Genomic DNA, 24,524 nt, shown 5'->3' on the forward strand with positions numbered 1-24,524 from the left:
GTTTCGCTCAGCAAACACTTTATTTGTACAATTTCTTCGTAGCAGGTCTCTGCAAATAGGCCGGAGAGGGGGAGAAGGGCTGCTTCTGGATCAGAGTTGGAGGGGAGGGAGCCAGTTTCGAAGGGCACATACACCCTAGTAGCTGGCCCGCGAACCCTGCGGAAGCGCGGAGGGGAGGGGGCGTACGGAGGGTCAAGCTTGCGGCTCGGGTTAGAGACGCAGGGTTAACTCCACCTGAGTCCACGTTTCTGCCGGCCCTTTTCCACCAGTCCTGCCTCCTACCTGGGTCCCCCGCCCCTTTTTCTTATGCCCCGCCCTATCCTTAGTCGATCCTTAGTCGTGCTGTAAAGAACAATATTGCATAGGAACCTGCAATGTTAGGTCCATGAATCCAGGTAAATTGGTCAAACAGGAGATGGCAATAAGAGTGATCTCTTATTGCATCTCCCCCAGTCAGGTCCCAATTTCTTGTAGTTCTGCTTCCACTCTGCCCGTCCCGCCTCTCCCCGCCGGTCTGTCCCATTTATCTGTCGGGTCCCAGGTCTGTCTGCCCCGCCCCTATCCTCTCGGTCCCGTCCCACCCTCACAGGCCCTGCCCCTTATCTACATAACCCGGCCCCGCCCGCTGGCCCTGCCTCTGTCGACTTTCACCTTGGCTGAGCCGCCGGCTCTTGGGCCCGCTCTTGGGGCGACTGAGCTGGTACGACTTGGGAAGTCGGACGTCTGGGCGCGGAGTTCGGCTCTGTGTGTGGGATTCTGGCTGCGTCTGCCCGTTCAGGCTAGGTATCTGGGAGTAGGGGCTGCACGCTCCTGGGGCGAGGAAGCGGGTAGGAGAAAAAGGAGGGGCCCTTCCTGAAAGCCGGTTGTGAGAGAGAGTCCCCAGTCCTGCGGGTCCCCGCCCAGCCCCGGGCGCACCCGCTTTGTGTAGTCCGTGCAGCGAACGCCCCAGCTCGGCGTTGGAGAGGCCGATGAGGCGCGCGGCCTGGCAGAAGAACGCGAGGCCCGCGTGAGAGCGCCCGCTGCGGCCGTGGCTGCGGGACCGACCTTTCCAGCTTGCGTTCAGCCGCAGAGACCGCTGCTTCTTGGAGTAGTAGCTTGAAGGGGAAAAATGGACAGCCACCTCAGACAGCGTCTCCCCCAGTACTCTCCATCTCACCCGCGGGGAAACAAAAGTGGGACAGGAATCTGATCGGGGGCAACTTGGCAGCCAGGAAACTGACCCAGAATTCAGGCTCTCCTCTCTGGGGCAGGGACATCTGGGGACTCCTGAACCGGGCAGTCTGCTCCCCCTACATTGGGCCTTGAAGCTGGGTCCAGTTGTGCCCACCTCATCACCTCCCGTACCGACTTGAAGGGCACATAGCCCAGACTCATCAACTTGAACAGCGTCTCTAAGAAGAGGGTTTGCAAGCCCTGGGGGTCACAGGCCCAGATGTTCCTCACCTTGCCTAGAGGCAAAGAACATGGGGTAAGGTAAGGAGGAGCCTCCCGCAGGCCAGGCCCGCCCACTCCTGCCCCACCAGCCTTGCCCCTCACCCAAGCACTGAGCCAGGCGGTGGCTGTCAGTGAGGACACCCAGGAAGTCTTTGAAGCTTACGGTTCCATCACCTGGGAAGAGAGAGAGGAGGGAGTGCTGTAGGTGCCTGCCCCCCTGTAGAAGGCTTGCCAGCAGTTCTAGGCATCAGAACGTCCAGTCCTGCCTCTGGCCAAGCATTTTCTGAGGTTGAGTCAGGGAGAAATAGCCCTTGCTGTGTGGGAGCCCCAAGTCAGGATGAGGATTATCATGGCAGAAATGTTTAGGGTTGAGGGGCTAGGTGTGGTGATCAGGGCAGGCCTCCGGGAAGAGGGAACTTTAGAAAAGGATTAGACCAGGGATTTTGTGGGCAGTGGAGGCATTCTTCAAGGCTAGAGGTGGGAGGGGTCATGAGGATAGGGACTGGGTCACGGTCACCCACCATCCAAGTCCGCCTGCCGCAGAGCCTCACACATCTCCTGAGGGCTCAGCTGGACACCCACATTGCACAGGGCAGCTTTCATACTGCGCATGTCCACGGAGCCTGTTGGGCTGGAGCTGAACAGTTTGAAGACATCCTGGAATGCTGGGGGTGGAGAGGGGGCAGGCGGGCAAGGTGAACCCATGCACAGGAACCCTGAGATTCACCCATTCTAGCTCGGATGAGACTAAAGACTTGGGTTCACCTATCCTCTGCTGCTGCTGCTGTGTCACTTCAGTCGTGTCCGACTCTGTGTGACCCCGTAGACGGCAGCCAACCAGGCTCCCCTGTCCCTGGGATTCTCCAGGCAAGAACACTGGAGTGGGTTGCCATTTCCTTCTCCAATGCATGAAAGTGAAAAGTGAAAGTGAAGTCGCTCAGTCGTGTCCGACTCTTAGCGACCCCATGGACTGCAGTCCACCAGGCTCCTCCATCCATGGGATTTTCCAGGCAAGAGTACTAGAGTGGGGTGCCATTGCCTTCTCTGACCTATCCTCTGGGCATTATAATTTAAGGTAAAGAACAGTGGTTGCTGTGTGTTGGCACCTGTTAAGTGTCTGTTCAGTTCTCATGTCCAAAACTCATGTTTGGACATGCTCATATGAAAAAACGTTAAAAACTCTATGTCCAAGGCCACACCACTCATAAGGGCCATTCTGGGCTTTCGATTCAGGTAGTCTGGCTCTATAGCTCCAATGTCTGGAGGCTTCAGGAGCCCTGCTGGCAACCTGGCCTGTAGCAGGCACTGACAACTATTGATGAATAGAATGATTCTGCTTTGAGGGACCCCTGGCAATATCAGAGCATGATCTTTGCAGGGACATTGGGGCCCCCAAATGTAGAAGTGGTTCCTTCCACCTCTACTCCCACAGCCCTGAACCCCAGCAGGGTAGAGACTTCAGATTCTTTTTTCCCATTGTTTCTTCCAGTTTCCCTTCTTCCCTTCATCCTGTTCTTCCCACTACCATCTATCCATCCACCATCCACATACCTTGCTATCCAACAACCCCTCCCTCCCTTCTTCACATACACACACACACACACACACACACACACACAGACATGATCCCTGGGATTGCAGAAATGAGCAAATTAGACCGGCATGGAGAGGTTACAGTACAGTCACTGGCTTCTGCTGTGTCCCCAACCTCTTCTACTCTGAGCACCCCCTAGTTTTCCTCTCTGCTCCCAGTCCTGAGGCCCTCACCTGCCAGCTGCCGTGCTGTCAGGGGAAGCAGGTTCTTGTCTGCAAAGCTGCCTCTGGCAGGGGGGAGAGAGTGGAAAGGTCTTTGCACCTGCTGCTGAGCGATGCCAGAGTCAGGCAGGCTTTTCCCTAGACCCAGCACCCCAGCTCTGGCCCTGGTCCCTGCCCTCACCTCTGAGACCCTGTCTGAGGGCCTGACTGTACTCTGTGGGTAGCCTCATGGCCTTTGAGCTGTCTGGTCCTCTGGGAAGCCTGCTCAGACCCTGTGGCCCCGGTGGCAGCTGGTTCCTCCTGGATCAGGAGGGTAGCACATTGCTGCAACCTTCCCTTCTGGGTTCTGCCGGCCTGTTCCTCTCCTGGGTCTCGCGTGAGCAGTCTTTGAGGCTTCTGTGGAGGCCTTGGAGGTGAGAAGACAGGGCTGAGGGGTCCAGCCCATTTGAGTGTTTGGACTCTAGGGCACCTGGGACCAGACCTGTGGGTACACAGTTTCACCTCCCAGGACCAGCCCCCTGCCAGCCTGTTCCCACAGCCCTCTCTCTGGGGGATTCTGGAAGCACTAGCTTGGAGGAGTGATCTCCGCCCTGGTCACCTGGATGTTCTCTTTGCCGATGGTGATCGCTTGGTCTTCCGCCCTCTGCTGCCTGAAAGGCAGAGTTGCACGCTTGGAGGCTGGGCCTGTCCCCCGGGCCTGCAGTCCCTCAGGCTGGGTTTGGGGCGGATCTGAACAACTGTCAGCAGGGGTGCGCTCCACCCTCACCACAGGCCTGCTTCTCTCTGCTGGGGAACCTGCACTTTTAGTCTTTGGAGTTTCTGCTCCCTTAAGGTATCTAAATTTTGGTGACTCCATGCCGGAAGCTAACAGGAAGGCTGAGGTGCAGGGGAGAAGCAGGCCCCAGAGGCCCCAGGTCAAGGCATGGGAAGGTGGGGTCCAGCCAAGATGGGCCTATGGCTCACCTTACTTGAGGTCCCCTGGGGGGAAGGAGCCCTCCCTCTGGGAAGATGTGTCCCAGTAGCCAGATGCCAGTGCTGGCCTAGCCCCTCCCCAGACACTCACCTCTGCGTCTCTTCTTCATCCCTCCTTCCAGCCACCTGCCCCCTTCTCTGGCCCTGGCCCATTCTTGAGTGCTCGCGTGTGTTTCCTTAGTCGCTTCAGTTATGTCTGACTCTTTGCGACCCCATGGACTGTAGCCTGCCAGGCTCCTCTGTCCACGGAGATTCTCCAGGCAAGAATACTGGAGTGGGTTGCCATGCCCTCCTCCAGGGGATTTTCCTGACCCAGGGATCGAATCCATGTCTCCAGCACTGGGAGGCGGGTTCTTTACCACCAATGCCATCTGGGAAACCCACCCCTTCCTAATCCCATTCTCCCTGACCCTGGGCACCTCCCTCCCTCAGCCCCCTCTCAAGGCAGGGCAGAGTTCTAAGGGTCTGCAAGGTAGGGCTTTCACTTGAAAGGGAGCCTTGCTCCAGAGGAGGTCTCGAGTCTCATTAGGCCCCAGGCCTCGGTGCTGTCTCCCCTTCTCTTTCTCCCTGACTTCCCTCTTCCTACCCACGTCCATCCCCACACTCCAAGTTCTCTTCCCTCTTGTTGCCCTCTCCTCTTCCAGAAGCTTCCGCACATTGTCCCTCCTCCCCCACCGTGGAGAGGCTCATGCATCCGGGTGCATGCATCTGGGTCACAGGCACTGTGTATGTGTGTGCCTGTGTGCCTGGCACGTGTGGAACATGCTTCTTCGGCCTGTGTGTGGCTGTGTCACATGCATGTCTGTGTCACGTGCTGGTCAGCAGCTGGTGTGTGTGTGTGTGTGGACTGCCTGCAGAAGTGCATCGTGACCGATGGACTCTCCCCTACACTGGAGGTACCTCTGAGTGGAGGTGGTGGTCCCTGGAGGACCAGTCCCTCGGCTTCATTCTTCCCCTTCTTCAAGCCCTGAACACCATCCCTTCTCCATGCCAGGCCTTCACCATGAGAGAAGTGGGAAGAACACCTTCCAGAAGCCTTCTCACCTGCCCAGTCCCACCTCCAGGAGGCTCTCGCCTCAGACGATCCCCAAATGTCCCTTTTAACATCTAAGAAGCCTCAGACAGGGCACAGCTGAGGCATCCGCAAGGCAAGTCATGACTCTGATGCTGGCCTAGAGGTCTGGTGCGGTGCGGGGGAAGTAAGCAGGGACCACACAGGGCCGATGGAGCCCGTGGGAGGCAGGAGGTGCTGGGGCAGCTAATAGTGCAGGTGGCATCTCTAAGCATGGGAGACCAGGATGTTGAAGTCAGAGGAGCTCACCAGGAGCATTTGCACAAAAAGTCTGAGCCAGGGGACCAGCACTGGAGGCTTTACTGGTTTTGTCTAGTCATTTCTCTGGGGAGGAGGGGGATGACAGCTTAAAATGTATTTTCAGGAATAATGGATTCCCTTTCATGGTTCCCGGCACCGAGCTGCAACGCAAAAGAGAGAATGTCACTTGGGCCCTGGTGGGAAGGACAAAGGAGGGGTAAGCCCCGAGGCCTTTCTGAGGAGGGCGCAGGGGCTCAGATGGCCTCTTCTTGCTGTGTGATGTGGATGCGCAGCTACCCCTCTGTCATGTTCATTCATCACCAGGAAGCGCGGGGTGCTGGAGAACCCTGAGTCCTCAGTTCTGCCTCATTGAGCATATCCAGGGCCCAGGGCTGAGACCTAGGGGCTCTCCGTGGGAAAGACACTATAGCCTGAGTGCTTCCAGTGAGGGTGAGACTGTCTACACTCGTGGCGACCTAACGCTAGAATGGCATTCTAGTTCCGCCTTCAAACCCAAGTCCCTGCCCCCACCCTGGAGTGCTTACCCTCCATGGTCCCCAGGTCTCTGTCAGCCCTGGCCTTGGCACTGCACCTCAGCCCACCGGAACTTTGTTTCCAGCAGCCTTTATGAGGTCACTGAGGTAGGGACATCACTCAGCCAGCCCCTCATTCCATTGTCCCCAGCCCGCACTTGGCTGGGTGAACAGTGGGCCCGCCTGCACATCCTGAGGGGAGCTGTGGGGCAGCCTCACTTACTCTTTTGCAGCTCCTTTTGGCTGAGGGGACATGGTCGGGGACTGGAGAAACTTCAGCTCCCCTTCAATGGTGGCCATCTTGAACCCTGGCTTTCTGAGGTCAAGGTAAGGGTGAGGGACGTCCTCATCTTCTTGCTTTGGGACACCCTGCTGTTCCCTGGCTTCTCCTGGTTCCTCTGGCGGCTTCTCATCCTTCGTGAGTTTTTCCTGCTCTGGCTCGTCCATGGTGGGCTGGGCAGCATGATCCACGGCAGGCTCTGTGGGAGGTGGCATGGCCTTCTGGGGTGTGGTCTTGATCATGTGCTGCAAGCTGGGCAAGTCCATCCTGCTGGAGGTGGCCATGGCCAGGGTTGATGCGACATTGATCAGCTCTTCCAGGCCCATGGTGGGTGGGCAGAAGGGCAGCTCGGGGCTTGGAGTCTTCTGGGAGGCTTTGTCTAGAGGGTCTTGCTGGGCACTGGGGTTCTGGCTCTGCTTCTTGGGGCTCTCGGTGTCCTTGGGGACCATCTGTTGGGCTGGGCATCTGGTCTCTTTTGTGCTCTTCTGGACGGGCCCCGTGCTGATCACTGGTTGCAGGCTGTGTTCTGACACCTGGATGAGCCTGTCTACCCAGAAGAGGTGCCTGGAGGTCTGCACATGGATGGAGCGGTAGTCCTCATCTATGGAATTCACGTAGCTGGAGTTGGACCTCATGCTCAGCTGTCTGATGTCCGGCTTCATTAGCCCGTCTCTGTAGGGTTGGGGGGACTCTTCCCTGTACCCCGGGGGCTTGGGGTCTTCCTGTTTGGCCTTGGGCTCTGCCTGTGCGAAGGGTTTGGGCTTCTCTTCTGGCTCCACTTGAGGGACCTCTTCTTGGGGAAGCTCCGACCCTAGCAATTCCTTCTCCAGCTGAAAGATTTCGACAGGAAGCTGAGGCTGCACCTGGCCCCCTACCCCTCAACCGCTGCGGTTCTCCCCATCCCCCATTCTCTGCCCAGCCCCACCCCCGCACTGTCCTGCTCACTTCCTCCCGAACACTTGCCTCCTCCAAGTGACCTGCTTGCGGCAGGGAGGCAGGGGGGCGGGCAGCTGGTGAGGGTGGGTGTGCATGTGTGTGCCAACCCTGGCCTGGTGCTAGGGTCGGTCCCATAATTGTCCAGGGTCGGGGCTTATCAGGCTTTAGATAAGATGGGCCTCAAAGACCCCTGCCCCTGGCCTCCCACCTTCCCCTAGGAGGTGATACGTTCTGCCGTTACCTCCATGTCATCTTCCTCTTGTATTGGCTGAAACTGGTTTCGGTTTATGTCGCCCCTAAGAAAGAGGGAGACACAGAGTGAGTGACAGGGCTCCGTGCGTTGGGTGGAGTAGCTTCAGGGGAGCGTCTCTGGTGCCCTTAAAGCCTCCTACCTTGTGCAAGGACTGGCAAGATGCCCCCAGCTCACTCCCCTGCTGGTGCCCACTCCCACCGAGAATCCCACGGCAGACTCATATTCTCAAACTTCAGTGAGTTCAGAAAGCACCTAGAGAGCTTGCCAAGTTGCCCCCCTCCCCCTACAATCTCTGTAGAGGAGACTGATTCCTTGGGGGAAGTCCCCCACTCCAACAGTCCCCTTCCTGGAAGCTTGTATCTTTTATTTCAGTTGGAGGTGAAGCCCAGGAATCTGCATTTTAATCTAGCATTCCAGTGGGCCAGTTTCTTCCAAGCGTCTCCTCACAGAGGGAGCAGCCCAGAGGGACACCCTCTCCAGAACCTGCCCGCTCTCAGCTCAGCAAATCTGAAGTGCAAGGGTGTGTGTAGAGGGTACCCTTGGTTCTTATTGCTAGTTGGCTGCCATCTCGACCGCTGCCCTCGGTCATTGTAACCTTTCTCCTACTTTAGGCACCTGCCCACCCACCCCTTGGACAGTTCTGATCTCAGAGAAAAGCAGTGCGAAGGGGTCAGGCTCCATCCATGTCCTGGGTGTACCCCACCACCCTTCGGTCCTCCTCCAACCTGAGGGATTGGGGGCGGAAGCAGAGTGGGGGATGGCCTCCATCCCCACCCCTGCTGCCTTTTGGCCTGGATCCTGGCCTTGGGGAGATTTTGGAAATAAGCAAGATAGAGGGAGATCCTGGGTGAGGGTGGTAATCTTGGGGGTTGGGGAGAAGTCCTACAGTGATGGGGGACTGGTTCTCACTGTGAATCCATAATGTCCACCGACTCTTTGCCACAGCAGGGAAATCCATTGGCACCTGGCAGGGAGAAGGACGTGAGGGCAGGGGACCTGCAAGTGCGGACAGTCCCTGAGCAAGTCTGGAGCTCAGGTTGGTGGCATTGCTGCAGCCACCCCCCCTCCTTCTCTGTCCCTTACCTAAGCCCATGTGCCATCCCCTTGCCCATCCTACCCCTTGCCAGCATCACCAGCACCCCATCCTCCACATCTGCTCCCTTCCACCTTTCGTGATCCATCACTGTCTTCCATTAGGGCAAATACGCATAGTGGTCACTTCCGTTCATTGAGTGCTAGAAACTAGCCCAGGGATTGTGTTGAGCACTTTACAGCCTTTAATTCTTTGATTGAACACAAAACATGAGAAGAGGTTCATTTGCCCAAGGTCCCTCAGCTGATCACTTAGGAAGTCAGGACTTAGATGCAGGCTTCACTGAAGGAACTCTTTACTGCCCTGCCCTGAATGTCATCCTATCCTAGAGCCTGTAACTGTGCGCGGTTCTCCGTCACACCCCAAGTGAACTTTCTTCATCTTTTCTGCTCCTGCCCCTGCTCCCTTTCCTCCACGCTATCTGGCCAGGCTTCAGATCTGCCACTCACTCTTATTCTAGCCACTCTTATCCTGTCCTCTCTTCCCCTGGCTTCTCATGCCATTTCACATCCTGGGATCATCTATTTCCAACACCGGGCCAGAATTCTCACCCCAGGTGCTTGATTTGAGGTGATGCATGCTTGCTAAGTTGCTTCAGTTGTGACTGACTGTGTGACCCATGGACTGTAGCCTACCAGGCTTCTTTATCCATGGGATTCTCCAGGCAAGAACACTGTAGCGAGTTGTCATGCCCTCCTCCAGGGGATCTTACCAACTAAAAGATCGAACCTGCATCCCTTAGGCCTCCTGCAGTGGCAGGCATATTCTTTACCACTAGTGCCACGTGGGAAGCCTGTCTGGTTATTTCAGAACACGAAACATCCTTTGCAGAGGAGATTGGCTCCTTGGGGTACATCCCCCTCCTCACAGTCCCCTTTCCTGGAAGCTTGTATCTTTTATTGCAGAAGCTTCTCTTTCATCCTTTGGTTATAGGGGCCACCAGGCTGTCCCATTCTCTGAGCCCCAGGGTGGTGGATAGGGGTTGCTGGTGGGGCCATTATGGCAATGGGCAAGCCGGGATCCCTATGAGCCTGCAGTGTGACAGGAAGTGACAGCCTTGGCTCTGGCTGAGAAGAATTGCCCCCAGGATTAGATAAGAAGGATTAGAATGTGCTGTGGCCTTTTCCTAGAGGTGGAGAGGCTGGGGAGTGTCCTTGCATGGCTGACGTTGCGTCCTGGGCTTTGGGTTGCTCCGTGCACTTAACAGCTGATGCTAGTGGTAAAGAACCCACCTGCCAATGTAGGAGATGTGAGAGACATGGGTTCCATCCCTGGATTGGGAAGTTCCCCTGGAGGAGGAAATGGCAACGCACTCCAGTATTCTTGCCTGGAGAATCCCGTGGATGGAGGAGCCTGGTAGGCTACTGTCGCAAAGAGTCGGACTGGATTGAAGTGACTTAGCAAGCATGCACCCACAGGTTCAGCCTGGGCCTGGTATCCTGGATCAGCTGGGTGACTGGGCTAAGAGTGCACCAGGGACAGACTCCCAGTGGCCGGCTCAGTGGTCTCTTCAGAACTCATCACTTCTTTGACCACCATGCTTTCTTTGACCATCCCTCAACTTCCTCCCCACCTCCCTTCTGCTCCATTTCTACCTGCCCCAACTGCTGCTATGCCTCAGGCTTCTGACCCCACAGCCTTCTTTTGCTTTGTTGTTCAGTTGCTCAGTTGTGTCCAGCTCTTTGTGACCCCGTGGTCTACAGCACACCAGGCTTCCCTGTCCTTCACTATCTCCCAGAGCTTGCTCAAACTCATGTCCATTGAGTAGGTGATGCCATCCAACCATCTTGTCCTCTGTCATCCCCTTCTCCTCCTGCCTTCAATCTTTCCCAGCATTAGTGTCTTTTCTAATGAGTCTCCTCTTCATGTCAGGTGGCCAGAATTTTGGAGCTTCAGCTTCAGCATCAGTCCTTCCAATGAATATTCAGGATTGATTTCTTTAGGATTGACTGGTTTGATCTGCTTGCTGTCCAAGGGACTCTCAAGAGTTTCTCCAACACCACAGGTCAAAAGCATCAATTCTTTGGCACTCAGCCTTCTTTATGGTCCAACTCTTACATCCATACATGACTACTAGAAAAAACATATCTTTGACTAGATGGAAGTTTGTTGGCAAAGTAATATCTCTCCTTTTTAATATTCTGTCTAGCTCTCTCATAGGTTTTCTTCCAAGCAACAAGCGTCTTTTAATTTCATGGCTGAAATCACCATCTGCAGTGATTTTGGAGCCCAAGAAGATAAACTCTATCACTGTTTTCATTGTTTCCCCATCTATTTGCCATAAGGTGATGGGACTGAATGTCGTGATCTTAGTTTCTTTTGCTTGTTTTACAAAATTTATCTGGGAAGTTTAATAATACCTAAAGCCTTAACTCTTCCATAAAAAGCAACTGGATATGGCTAGAAGGAAACATTATTATGGTCTGCACCTTACTGCAGCACTGGGGTTTAGAAGCAAAAATCTGAGGTTGACTCAACTTGGGGCCTCTATATTCATGGGAATGTTCTATTAGGGATTCAAGTGACATTTGGTAGTATATGAAATAATTTTGACTTCCAACTGTGGATTGCTTTATATGGAAAGGCGCTGATTTTGTATCTTGCAACCATCCTAAAATCTTACTGGTTCTAGTAGCTTTTTTAAGATTCCATAGCGTTTTCTACATAAACAATAATATTTGTGACTCAACATAGTCTTCAGTTCAGTTCAGTTCAGTAGCTCAGTCGTGTCTGACTCTTTGTGACCCCATGAACCACAGCACGCCAGGCCTCCCTGTCCATCACCAACTCCCGGCGTTCACTCAAACTCATGTCCATCGAGTCGGTGATGCCATCCATCCATCTCATTCTCTGTCGTCCCCGTCTCCTCCCACCCCCAATCCCTCCTAGCATCAGACTCTTTTCCAGGGAGTCAACTCGTCGCATGAGGTGGCCAAAGTATTGGAGTTTCAGCCTTAGCATCAGTCCTTCCAATGAACACCCAGGATTGATCTCCTTTAGAATGGACTGGTTGGATCTCCTTGCAGTCCAAGGGACTCTCAAGAGTCTTCTCCAGCACCAGAGTTCAAAAGCATCAATTCTTCGATGATCAGCTTTCTTCACAGTCCAACTCTCACATCCATACATGACCACGGGAAAAACCATAGCCTTGACTTACTTCTTCCTTTTCAATCTGGATGTCTCCACGTTCCTTTTCTTGCCTTATTGCACTGAGAATAATCTCTAGAACAATGTGGAACAGAATTGAGAGTAGATATTCTTGCTTTGCTAGTGAGTTTAGGAGAAAAGTATCCAGTATTTCATTATGAAATATAACTTTATAGTTTTTCTCATAGATGCTATTTATCAGGTTGAAGAAGTTTCCTTCTATTCCTACTTAATTTTTAAATAGGAAGGGATGTTGGGTTTTATCTCATGCCTTTTCTGAATTTATTGAGATTATCATATGTTTTTCTTTTATATTCTGTTAATATAAGTTATGTATGTATGGCTGTATGTGCTTAGTCACTCAGTCATGTCTGATATGGCTGTATGTGCTTAGTCACTCAGTCATGTCTGACTCTTTGTGATCCCATGGACTGAAGTGCACTAGGCTCCTCTGTCCATGAGATTCTCTGGGCAAGAATACTGGAGTGGGTTGCCTTGCCTGCCTTCAGGGGATCTTCCAAACCCAGGGACGGAACCCAGGTCTCCTGCATTGTAGGCGGATTCTTTACTGCCTGAGCCACCAGGGAAGCCAGGGAAGTTATATTTAGTGTGTGCTACATATATTACATATTATTCTGCTAATAATTCTATTATAATTTGTTTATGGTGAGATCTTGTATTCCTGGGATAAATCTCATGTGATCACAATGTACTACCTTTTTATACATTAACAGATTTTATTTTCTAACTTTTAAGATGAATTTTCACATATATGTTCATGAGGTGTATTAGTATGCAATTTTCTCTTCTTATAATGTCTTTCTTTTTATAATGTCTATGATGTAAGATTTTGACAGTAGAGTAATGCTGGTCTCATAGAATGAGTTGAGACATGTCCCGTCTTCAATTTTCTGAGTTTGTGTAAAATTTTTATTATTTATTTATTATGTTTGGTAGAATTCACAAATGAAGCCTGTGGACCTGGGCCTAGAGTTTCCTTGTGAGAAGATTTTTAATTACAAATTCAACTTAAAAAATAGATACAGGGTTATTTAGCCTACCTATTTCTTTCTTTTTTATTGTGGTAAAATACACATATCATAAATTGCCGTTTTAAAATTATTTTTAAGTATGCAGTTCAGTGGCATTAAGTATATTGTCATGCAGCCATCACCATTATCCATTCCCAGAATATTCTTTCTTCTTGAGTGAGGTTTTGGAGTTTGTATTTTTTTTAAAGGAATTTATCCATTTCATCTAAGTTGTCAAGTTTATTGGCATAAATTGTTCCTAATATTCCCTAATTATTCTTTCATATCTGCAGAGTCTGTAGTGATGTTACCTCTTTCATTCCTCATGCTGGTAATTTTTGTCTGTTTTCTTTTTTCCCTTGTCCAGTGTGACTGTAGATGTATCAGTTGTGTGGGTCTTCTCAAACCTGCCAGAGATACGTCTGATTCCTGAGTGGTCACATTAAAGTAATATCTGCAAAGCAATAGGCTCCTGCAGTCATAGGCTCCCAGTCAGCTTTTTATGATTTCTTATACATGGACAACCAAGCATCACTAGGCATTTGAGCAAACTGCTAACATAGGAGAGCTAGACCAAGAGAAAAGACTACTCCAGAATATCAGAAGAGAAACAGGGGAACTGAAAAATTCTAATCATCTTCAGAGATTCAGAGTTTAAGATATGCAGCAACATATATATTGCATCCAAAGAACAAGAACAGGATACTATTTTAAAAAGAACTATGAAAAGAAAGAGCTTTTTAGCAAACAGAATTAAAAAATAAAATACAGAGAATATTCCTAGAAGATAGAACTAAAATATCAAGATGATGTGAGAGAAAAGGATCAAAAGGACATCCAATTCTGGGTTATAGAAAGATTCAGAAAGAATGGAGACCATGGAGAAGAAAAGCGAAATCAGTATTTCCCTGAGCTGAAGGATGTCATTAGCTTAAAAATGTTTGCTGAATACCCAGCACTATAGATGATGAAAGATCTTTGCTCTAAAAGTTCATTGCACCAGGAAGAAAGGATTCCTAAGTGCTTCTAAGTGAAAAACAAGTTAACAACAAGGGAAGGAGAATCATACTGGCGGTGGAGTTAGCAATACAGTTGTCTTTAACATTCTGAGGGAAATGGTTTTTAACCTAGAATTTTATATCCAGCAAAACTATCATTTCAGACATGGGAAAGTAAGAAAGTTTATTCCTTTTTTTTGCAAGTTATTTGAGGATGTGCTAACGCAAAATAAAGCTGTAAAACAAGAGTCAGGGATGAAAGAGCATATCCAACCCAGGAGAGCAGCTGAATCCCAGATGTTAACTGTATAGAGGCCCACACACTGGTGCAATAGGATGAAGGATCCTGGGCAATAGGTCTCTGAAATAAAGAAAACCTAACAGAATAGTTAACTAAATGTAGAGTTTGAAGAAAACAAAGACTATGATAAAAGCAAAGAGTATAAGTAAAAGACCACTAAAAAACAAAAACAGGAAAAACAAAAAGCTGTATGAGAAAGAAAAGGTAAAAAAGTTTTTATGGCTCTGCAGTGAGCAGTTTTCACGTAGTCATGATAATAAATCCTGTTTATTAACTTTCAACATTTAGAATCAATATATAGGCGAAATTTGGAAAACATAATTTTGGTTATGGGACAATGTGAATGCTATCAACCTTGATTTTAAAAAAATAAACATACAGGTTAGAGTCTTTGGGAGCTATAAGGCAGGAAGGAAAGTTGAAGGAAAAGGTAGGGCCACTAAAACATCTTACTATATGTGTGTCAAAAGATACTCTCTAAAGTTGATGAAAAAATAAATATATTAAATTTACAAAGGCATTAGCAGATCTAAAAATATTTGATGTTGGGAGGATGGGGCAGGGTGGTGCCATTAGAGCGGGTAGGTGGTCCAAGAAGAAGACTGTGAGCTTGTGGAGAGATGTGATGGTAGCCAGGCAGAAAAATAGTTCAAATGAAACAGTGGTGGTTGCTCTGAGGAGTGAGGCTGGAGATGTGGTATAGGGGATTCTTGCTTTTCAATCATTGAATAAGCTCTTCAGTACTATTTAACCATATGCATGTATTTCTTGGATAAAGTTAAAAAGAAATGTTGAGTTCCAGGGGTACTTCCCTGGTGGTCCAGTGGTTAAGACTCTGCCATCCCAATGCTGGGGGCCCAGGGTTTCATCCCTGGTTAGGGAACTAGATCCCACATTGCCACAACTCAGAGTTGGCATGCTGCGACTAAAGATTCCACATGCCACGACGAAGATTGAAGGTCTTTGTGAAGATTGAAGGCCTGGTGTAGCCAAATAAATATATTTTAAAAAGGTTGAGGCCAGCTATTGTCCAGAGACTGTGCTAAGGGCAGAGGACACAGTGATGAACATACACAATCTCTGCCCCTTGGAGCTTTCAAGCCTGTGGCTGTAACCACAGGAGACCCTCCAAACTCTCATACAGCCACTTGACCCTCCAATTTCTATTTCTTACTCCCACTTCTCCTGAGCTCTAGACTTAAACTGCAGTCACTGATTACACATTTTTCCCTCAGGGGGCCTCAACTTCACTTTGTTTAAAACCCTCTGGATTCCTTGTCAAAGCCTGAGATGAGCAGTTTGAATGGAATTCCCCTTTCCTATTGTCTTGACTAGGTGAGTTAGGGCCTCACCTCTTCCTGAAGACCTCCCAGACTCTACCTCAAGGCACTAAGCTGAGGAGTCTTCCTCCAGTTGCTCCCTTCCCCTCTACCCCCAGGCCTCCCCCAACTCCCCCAACAGCAGACCTCTACCATCTAAGTGCACAGCTTCTTGCTGACCCTCAGTTAGAGATGGGTCGGGTGTATGGTTTGCTTACTTTGAACCTCTGATCCTCTACACAGAGTCAGGCACAAGGTGGATTCTCAGCAAAAGTCTGTGCAAAGAATGGTTTCCTGGGACTTCGCTGGTGGTCCAGTGGTTAAGAATCTGCCTGTCAATGCAGGGGATACAAGTTCGATCCCTGGTCTGGGAAGATCCCATCTGCCATGGAGCAACTAAGCCCATGCGCCACAACTACTGAGCCCACGCTCTAGAGACCATGCTCTGCAACAAGAGAAGCCACCACAACGGGAAGCCCGTGCACCACTAGAGAGTAGCCCCTGCTTGCCACAACTAGAGAAAGTCTTTGCAGAGCAATGAAGACTCGGTGCAGCCAAAACTAAATAAATAAATAAAATTATTTTAAAAAAGAGAATGGTTTCCTTATTCCTCTCACCCTGTGAAACCCTTCAGATTATCTCCCATTTTTGGCCTCAAGTTCATACCTTGGTGTCCAGACTCTAGGATGGCCAACACAGTTCTGCATGTTTGACCCATCTTCCTTTCCAATCTCTCATCTCTTGATTAACTCCTTCCCTGGTTCATCGTTTATCCTATCACCCCAGTTAGAGACTTGGGTCACTCGCAACCTCCTCACTTCCCCAGCTCCTGACATTCCCACCACTATTAATGACCTAGTGCACATCCTTTCTCCATCCCCACTGCCTCTCTCCTTTTCTGACACCAACCCAGGACTCATGACCCAGGACTCATGACCCCCTCAACACTTGGTGCTGAGTGCTTTGCACGCATTCAACCCTCAGAGCCACACTCTGCACAGGTGGCCATGACTCTCCTCTCACAGTTGAGGAAGTTTGTGCAAGTCACACAGCTCTTAAGAACAGCACCATGACCTGAACACAAGTCAGATTGGCTCCAAACCCCATGGTGCTACCCACTGTGCTAGCTGAAATTTCTCTAGGCCTCTAGCTGATGTAATCCAGTATGGACCCCGGCCCCAACCTGGGCATCTCAATGATCGCAGAACAAGCCTGCTGCATCACACCTGCTCACATCCAGACTCTAGGGTTGCCTCAAAGATCCTGCATAGTCTGACCTCTGCCTTCTTTTTTCATCTCCTGGTATCCAGTTCCCTGCCTTGCCCCAAGCTCAAGAGGCCCTGGAGCACGGTGGGAACTTTTGTGCCTCAGTGCCTTTGCACATGCTGTTTCTGATACTCAGAAAGTCTCTCTCCTGATAAAAATCCTACTCATGCCTGACAGCCCAACTCAAATCTCCATTATCTCTGTGACATACCTGGCTGTCTAACCCACATTTTAATTTTTAGTTAATTCATTAGACTCAGGGCCTAGCACAGAGTAAGAGTAAGTGCTGACAAATAATAAATGCTAGAGAGAGTGTGAAGGAACAATGGCAAGCCACTCCAGTACTCTTGCCTAGAAAATCCCATGGATGGAGGAGCCTGGTAGGCTGCAGTCCGTGGGGTCGCTAAGGGTCGGACACGACTGAGCGACTTCACTTTCACTTTTCACTTTCACACATTGGAGAAGGAAATGGCAACCCACTCCAGTGTTCTTGCCTGGAGAATCCCAGGGACAGGGGAGCCTGTTGGGCTTCCGTCTGTGGGGTCACACAGAGTCGGACACGACTGAAGTGACTTAGCAGCAGCAGCAGCAGCATGCTGTTTGTGGGAATGTAAATTGGTGCAGTCACCATTGAGAACAGTATGGAGATTCCTTAAAAAACTAAACATAGAGTTACCACAAGATCTTACAATTCCACTGGAGAACATCTGGAGAAAACTCTATTTTGAAATAATACCTGCACCCCAACGTTCATTACAGCATTTACAATAGTCAAGACATGGATGCAACCTAAGTGTTCATCAACAGATGAATGGATAAAGATGATGTGGCATACACACACACACACATACACACACTGGAATATTACTCAGTCATAAAAAAGAATGAAATAATGCCATTCACAGTAACATGGATGAAGTAAGTGAGTGAAAGTCTCTCAGTCATGTCTGACTCTTCATGACCCCATGGACTATCCAGTCCATGGAATTCTCCAGGCCAGAATACTGGAGTGGGTAGCCTTTCCCTTCTCCAGGGAACATGGATGGACCTAGAGATGATTATACTACTGAAGAAGTCAGACAGAGAAAGACAAATATGATATGACTTATATGTGGAAACTAAAAGACAAACGAACTTACTTCCAAAACAGAGACTCACAGACACAGAAAACAAACGTATGGTCACCAAAGGGGAAAACAACTTCCCTGGTGGCTCAGGTGGTAGAAAACCCGCCTGCAATGCAAGAAACCTGAGTTTGGTTCCTGGGTTGGGAAGATGCCCTGGAGAAGGAAACGGCAGCCCATTCCAGTCTTCTGGCTTGGAGAATCCCATGGACAGAGGAACCTGGTAGGCTACAGTCCCTGGGGTTGCAAAGAATGGGAGAGGACTGAGCAACTAACACTTTCACTTTCAAGGGGGAAGCAGTGGGAGGGTGGGTAGGAATAACATGCTAATAAAATAGATAACCAACCAGCTGTATAGCCCAGGGCCCTATACTCAATATTTTGCAATAACCTGTAAGAGAAAAGGATCTGAAAAAGAATATATATATATCTCTCTCACTGAATCACTGTGTTGTACACCTGAAATTAACACATTGTAAATCAACAATACTTCAATTAAAAATACAATAAAATACAGTTCTTTAAGATTAAAAAAAAGAGAAGGGGATGCAATAAACATTGCAGGAGAGATTTAAGATGTCTGCATCAATTTGTTCGTTGAGGGGAAAGCTGTTCTCTGGTTGTTGATTTTTTGGCACGTTTTGAAGGCTGGCCCATGTTGTCCTGGGAGAGAGAGTTCTGAGAAGAAAGCCTCCAATCCGGAGGTGGGGGAGATCTGGGCCCCCTTGTTAGAAACCTGGGAGATCCAGGGCCCTGAAGGGAAACCATCTTTGTTCAAGGGTACAGAGAGAAGTGCAAAGCACAACGGAGGGGCTCAGTAAATATCTGCTGAAGCACATTGCCTTTCTCTGCAAAAGCCTCAAGCACCAACCACGGAAACACTTGATTTGATTTGGAGCGGGGGTGTTTCCTCTGCAGTTTGCGGGTAATTCATATATCGTTTCCTGGGCATAGGGCCTCTACTCTTTCTGTGTGTCCAGAATGCCTTTACCCCTCGGTATGCACGTGTATCTACACACACACACACATGCTGGCGTGCGCGCGCGCACACACACACACACACATACACACACACACACTCACGCTGGCGCGGTGGCCAGGGTAGTACCGAGGGGTCTGGCTGGTGTCGACCTTCCTCTCCGACCGCCCGCCTCGGCCGACCCCCGCCCCCCGAGCCCCGCCCTCACTTTCACCTTTCCCGCCCGGCCCGCAGCGCGCCTGCCCGCTCCCACCTGTCACCCCCATGCTGACCGAGACTCTGTGCAGGAGGCGGGGAGCGGGCTGGTGGCTGCTGCCCCTCCGCCTCCGGTGCGCTCTCTGGCGGCAGGCTGTGGGGGGCGGTAGGGGTGGGGGAGGGCGCCGGTGCCTGTGATGTTGCTGCCTCTGTGACATCCCTGACGCGAGCCTGAGGCGTGTGGGTGGGCTTGGCAGTTGGTGGGGGAGTCTTCCAGAAAAGGGGGCTCCTCCTCGCCCCACAGCCGGAGCTCCTCCTTGGGAGACATCCAGGAGGCGCTGCTCTCTGCTGCCAGCCCAGATGGGTAGACGATGGCGACTGGTAAGCCTGAGGTCTGCTGGACTGAGTGTTGGATCTGCCCTGGGCACACTGGCACAAGGCCGCTGCACCTTCTGCATGCCCAGGATCCTCCAAGAACCTGCTGAGCTTGCCACCTTTGCCCAAGGTGTGTCCATATATCTGAGCACACGAACTTGGACATGGATTCCTGTCGTAGAGCTAGATTAGACGAGCCACCCTGTGTGCCAGTGACATCCATCCTCAGGTTCTGTCCCAACGCCAGGGAATCTACTGGAAAGTCATCTCTGAGCACGTGCAGACACCCAGGTGGCTGGAAAGGCTGGCAGTTCAGGCCCACTCCCAGCCAGTTCCCTGGGAGCCAGGAGTGAGTGGGACAGTATTGGTTCTGGGCATGCAGTCTGCCTCCACTACCCCTGCTTGGTAAGTGCCCAGCCCTTGGTGCCCTGTTCCTTCTCTCTTTCAGCCTGGCACTGTTCGGCCAGGGACTTCCCAGCTGTCACCACGTGGGGCATCTTGTCTAACTGGTCTGAATGGATAGCCCAGAGGTAGGACTGGAAGTGTCACTGGGAGGAGTGGTGGGAAAGGGCTGAAAACAGACTTTGCCCAGGGTGGGGCAAGACTGGATAAGATCCCATCAAGAAGCCAGAGGGAGGCAGCTGGTAGGATGTGAGGTTCGGGCACAGGCAGGCGGGAGTGGAGACAACCACGGCCCAAACACACTTGTCATTACCTCAAACTTTATTGCTTACAAAGTTTTCTACCATCTCAACTCTGCAGTGCCAAGGCTGCAGTTCTTCACATCCTGGGGGCTGGGAGTCTCTTCCTGGGGAGGAGTAATGGCCAAATGTGGGTAGCTGGGCAAAGGACACCTGGCAAGATGTGGGGATGAGCTTCTCCCCAGATGGACTCTCAGGGGACACCCCCTCACCCTGCAACAATTCACAGTTGATTAATGCTACATGAGTCCTGATCAGCTGCCCCCCGAAAGAAGAGGCTGGCCTGGGGGGGCACATCTTAAGGAAATCTGGAGGAGGTCTGAGGGGTCACATGCATGAAGAAGGGTCAAGCGCTCAGTCCCTGCCCCCCATCTCCTGGCCTGCTTGTGCCCACGCAGAACCGCTGGCCTGCCCTCCTGGAGGGCAGCCATGAAAGTGCTTTGAGGTCATAGAGTGCAAAGTGCAGCTGGCAGTGCCCTGGAGACCAGTGGCGGCAGGGTCAGTGAGTGTCCCGGGAGGCTTGTGTGAGGGTGTGGAGGGCTGGGGCCTGGGTAACAGCAGCGCCTGCGTTGGTTGCTTTCTGCGCAGTCGATCGTGCTCTGTCCTCAGAGCGTTCCTGTCAGGTACACTCATGTCACCCTCCACTTCCACAGCTGAGCGAGCTGAGTGCCAGCTGGGCAGGGGCAGTGCCGGGCCTGCGGCTGGGCTCGGGGCCTGCTGCTCTGGGGCAGACTGGTGGCTGGCGGCAAAGGGGTACATGCTTGGGGATTGAGAACCGTGTCACTTGAACGCCTTCTCTGGTTCTTCTGAAGCTGACCTCAGCTCAGGGCCTGAGTTGTGGCACCCTGAGAAGTGGCATTCTCTCCCAGGGTGACCCCCACTTCAGGCGTTTCTCCCTCCCTGGCCTGAAAAGCTCCTAGTGCTAGAAGAGGGGTTGATGGCCAGGCAAAGCCAGGCAAGGGGGTCACAGGGACCCCCTCCATTAACACAAGGGGAGGCACACCTGCCGCCCCAGTCCTGGACTGGGCCTGGGTGGGGGTCATTAGACGCTCACACCTGCCTGGAAACCGAGGGAGGGCTCACCCACCTCTCCCTGACCTGGGTCGGAAGCCGCTCTCTCCTGACTGCCAGCAGGTGGTCACTGATCCTAATGGGGTCAGGCCAGCTTGTCGGGACCAAGGCAGAGAAGACCCTCTTTGTTCCTCGTGGGAAGAGGCCTCCTGTCTTCCTCCTCCTCTCCTGTGGGCTCAGGCAGGACCCAGGTGGAAGATCCTGGGAGGTGGTCTGCTGGCGCCGTCTTACTGCTGCCAGCCCCTGGTTCCACCGCTGAGCCATGGGCTGGCAGAGCCCCGGGAGCAGGTGGAGCCTGTGTCTCAGGGACAGCACTGAGCACCAAGAAGGAAGGCTGCTTCTGGCCGAGTGGAGCCAGTGGTGGAAGGCTGCTTAGGGCCTGTTCTCCAGCTGGCCGTGCTTGACCCTCCAGCTCCAGGCGAAGCTGCCGTCTGGGGCCAGGGTGCACTGCAGGTCGATGCCTGAGTCCGGCACCTCCATGTCGTAGCGCACGGGCTGCCCGTCCTTGGTCACCAAGCTGAAGGCTGCAGCTGGGATCTGAGGACAGAGCAAACCAGGGGGCCTGAGAGTGGCCGGGGTGCTGAAGGGTCCCAGCAGAACAGAGCTGATGGCTTCCTGCTGCACTGGGAGACACTTCCCTCCAACGCAGCGGGCAGCTTTGGAGTATTATCTGCCTTTCATTCTGGAAGACTTGGAGAATTTCATCCAGCCCAAGTGGGTGGGGATCCTGAGGACCCCTCAGTCACCACTGCCAGTCTTGCCCTGGGACCCTGGGGGGAGGGTGGACATCATAGGGCCAACCATTCCCTCCGGTGCCATTTCTACTTATTCAAAAGCTTCCTTCCTGGAGGATTGAGCTAGGCACATTGGATTCTGGGAGTCTGCCCCTCAGCAGGTACCTGCCCCCTCACCTGGCTGCTGATGCCCGTTGCGATGTCTCCCACCTTGACCCGGTGGAACTCCCGGATGTGCAGGTGTTCGCCATTGAGAGACTGTATTTGGACTTTCACACCTAGAAGTCAGGCAAGGTGACCATCAGGAGAGTGGCTGCAAGTTCCCTAAGGCACCCTAGGGAGGGGGAAGCAGGGTGGCTGAAGAAGCTGCAGAGATGGCTTTAGGATGGAAGGGCTGTAACATTATACCCCTGCTAGCTCTTCACGGCCATGTTCTGTCAGTACCGGAAATCTGGCCTGCACAATGCAAAGGGCTAAGGTTGGCTCCTACGTGGAAGCAGTATTCCAACTTATACACAAAAAGCAGAAAGGAACTGGAAACAAAGATTCTGAAAATGGGTTGTGGGCAACTTAGATGGTAATGTCCCCTGAGGTGGGACAGCCTCTGGCCAGGCATGGGCTTGATCCCATGAGTCACACTGGCCCTGGAAAGGCCAGGGAACTGTGTGCTGGTTAAACCCTTGTTCCATCAAAATCACAGCATGACCTCTGCAACTATACTTGAAAACAAAGAAGTTCCACACGTGCTGTCTTTCTTACCTTCCGACTTCAACTCTCAGAGGAGGATCTCAGGAAACCTATTGCTAAGCTCTGTTTTTTTTTCTTCTATTTTTTGGCCACACCCCATGGCAGGTGGGATCTGTTTCCTGACCAGGGATTGAACCAGCACCCCCCTGCATGGAAGGCAGTCTTTACCACTGGACCACTGGGTAAGCACCTATTGCTGAGTTCTTGATTAAAATGCTCATGGGTTCCTGTTCTTCCCTTTCCCTTCAGAAGTTCAGGTTTTTGACTCCAAGCCAGGAGAGACTGCTCTCCACCCCCAGCTAGAGGCTTCTGGGACTCCATCAGCTGCCCATGAGGGGCCATGGTCCCTTCACTGCCTCATAAGGAAAGGCTCTGAGTTTAGTTTACTCTAAACTGACTCAGTGGCCAGGCACTTCAAATTCTGGGTGCCAGGTACCCTCCTCCTCTCCCTTCCCCACTGTGCCCTACCCTCAGACTCCCCAGTCCCAGGCAGATCAGGGGACTGTACCGTTGAAATAGCTTGGTGTGTCAGTGGGCCGCCCCCGGGCCAGCACCATGTTCCAGCTGGAGCTGCAGGCCTCCGCCTGGCTGCTCCACGAGTGCACGCCGGAACTCAGTGTGTCCCGCGAGCTCTGAGAAGCCTTGGACGGGTTCTGAAATGAGAGTGGGCACAGACTCAGGTCCCTGGGTTCAGGGCACCTTGTCTGGCCTTGGTCTGCTTTGGTGAGGAAGTGCTCCTGGCTTGGGCTGGAGCGTGGCTCTGCTGGTCACTGTTGGACTCAGCATGGAGATGAATTCTTGAGGGGCCCCGGGGCTGGAGGAAGGTGACAATTATTCTCTACGGGGACTAAAGCCCAGCCCAGCCTTTCCCCCCACTACCTTAGTCGCCAGACTAGTCCTGCATTCTCAGGTGTGCTGGAGAGGGGCTGTTTCATTCTGAGAAACCAGGACCCTCCGCCCCAATGAGGACCTCTCCCATAAGAAAGGGGCAACCCTATCACCTGCCCTTTACCCTCTACCTGCACTCAACACCTCCACAGGGTGGACACAAAGCCACCAGCCCTGTGCCCGGGCTCCTGGCCCGTGGTCCACTCACCTTCTCACTGTCGTCTGACAGGGAGAGGCTGTCGACGCTGAGGCACGAGAGGATCTGCTCCTGCTCCTCCAGGGAGAACGGCTGGGACAGGCTGTTCAGAAATAGCTCTGCAGAGAGAAGGAGAAGATGGCTATGAAGGACCGGGAGGGGTCTGAGCTCGCTGCATGGATCGCTGAGCCCAGGGTGGGGCTGGCTATGGAGAGGATGAAGCTAAGGCCTTGGGGCAGCGCCCAGGCCCGTGTCCAAGGCCCTAGAGGCCACAGCTGCCCATACCTATCTCCAGCTGCTGCAGCTCCTGCTCAGGAAAAGTTGCCTTTCGCTCGGGTGAACTGGGATTCCTGGTGGGGACTGGATCCAGGGAGGACAGGGGCAGTGGGTCCCATGTCCCAGACTCCTCCTTGCCCCACTGCAGGCTGGGAGACTTGCTCTGCTCTGGGGGGTCTGGAGGTGGAGGAGGCTGGAGCTTAGGGGCCCCGCCTGCTGCATCCTTAGCTGGCTGCAGCCCCGGGGCCCCTGGTGAGAGCTCCCCAGGAGGGGCACGCAGGGTCTGGTGAGGGTGGCCTTGGTTTGGCGGTGGGTGGGCTTGGAGTGGCAGTGGATGTCTCGGTTCTTTGTACTCTCCCCTCCAGGGACTCCTCAGACCTCCCACTGCAAAACAGAGAGCACACGTGGTGAGGAGGGAACGGGCCAGGCCAGGTGGCCTTTTCTGAGCAGAGGAGCACCCAGGGAGGGCGGCCCCTTGCCCAGCCAGGACATGATTTCAGAGGGCGCTGCATGGTCTTCACAGGAGACTTCTTCCTTGAGGTGGGTCCTCTCATGAAAATAGAACAGTATTTCTTTTATTCCATTTTCCTTCCAGGTAATAGTTGCAA

General features: G+C 52.2%; 3 protein-coding genes across 3 annotated transcripts in view; all 3 read right to left on the bottom strand.

The window, feature by feature from the left end:
• Positions 1–9: 9 nt before the first annotated feature.
• Positions 10–3,951, bottom strand: LOC148774760 (uncharacterized; the record flags this gene model as incomplete). Its single annotated transcript, XM_088829175.1, has 9 exons — positions 10–156; positions 652–810; positions 916–1,094; positions 1,328–1,448; positions 1,537–1,608; positions 1,956–2,099; positions 3,202–3,254; positions 3,371–3,616; positions 3,788–3,951. Coding segments are annotated over 9 exons (1,275 nt in total), but the record flags the coding sequence as incomplete, so codon positions are not given.
• Positions 3,952–5,360: 1,409 nt separating this feature from the next.
• On the bottom strand, positions 5,361–20,763 carry SPATA32 (spermatogenesis associated 32). The gene is given in 7 exon segments (XM_088829438.1): positions 5,361–5,634; positions 6,230–7,116; positions 7,464–7,575; positions 8,385–8,439; positions 18,987–19,092; positions 19,094–19,486; positions 20,632–20,763. Coding segments are annotated over 7 exon segments (1,770 nt in total). The 3' UTR covers positions 5,361–5,549.
• The window catches only part of MAP3K14 (mitogen-activated protein kinase kinase kinase 14), a 43,563-nt gene continuing 39,026 nt past the window's right edge, over positions 19,988–24,524 (bottom strand). Inside the window, exons 12-16 of the mRNA XM_055408093.2 lie at positions 23,926–24,300; positions 23,653–23,759; positions 23,065–23,209; positions 21,987–22,087; positions 19,988–21,612 (exon numbers count right to left, since the gene is read on the bottom strand). Coding sequence (XP_055264068.2) covers positions 21,448–21,612; positions 21,987–22,087; positions 23,065–23,209; positions 23,653–23,759; positions 23,926–24,300 — 893 coding nt within the window. The 3' untranslated portion in view covers positions 19,988–21,447. The remainder of the gene's footprint in view (positions 21,613–21,986; positions 22,088–23,064; positions 23,210–23,652; positions 23,760–23,925; positions 24,301–24,524) is intronic.

This window comes from Moschus berezovskii, chromosome 20 (genome assembly GCF_049115385.1).
Source record: "Moschus berezovskii isolate FMDL1 chromosome 20, NW_MosBer_1.0, whole genome shotgun sequence".
NCBI lineage: Eukaryota > Metazoa > Chordata > Mammalia > Artiodactyla > Moschidae > Moschus > Moschus berezovskii.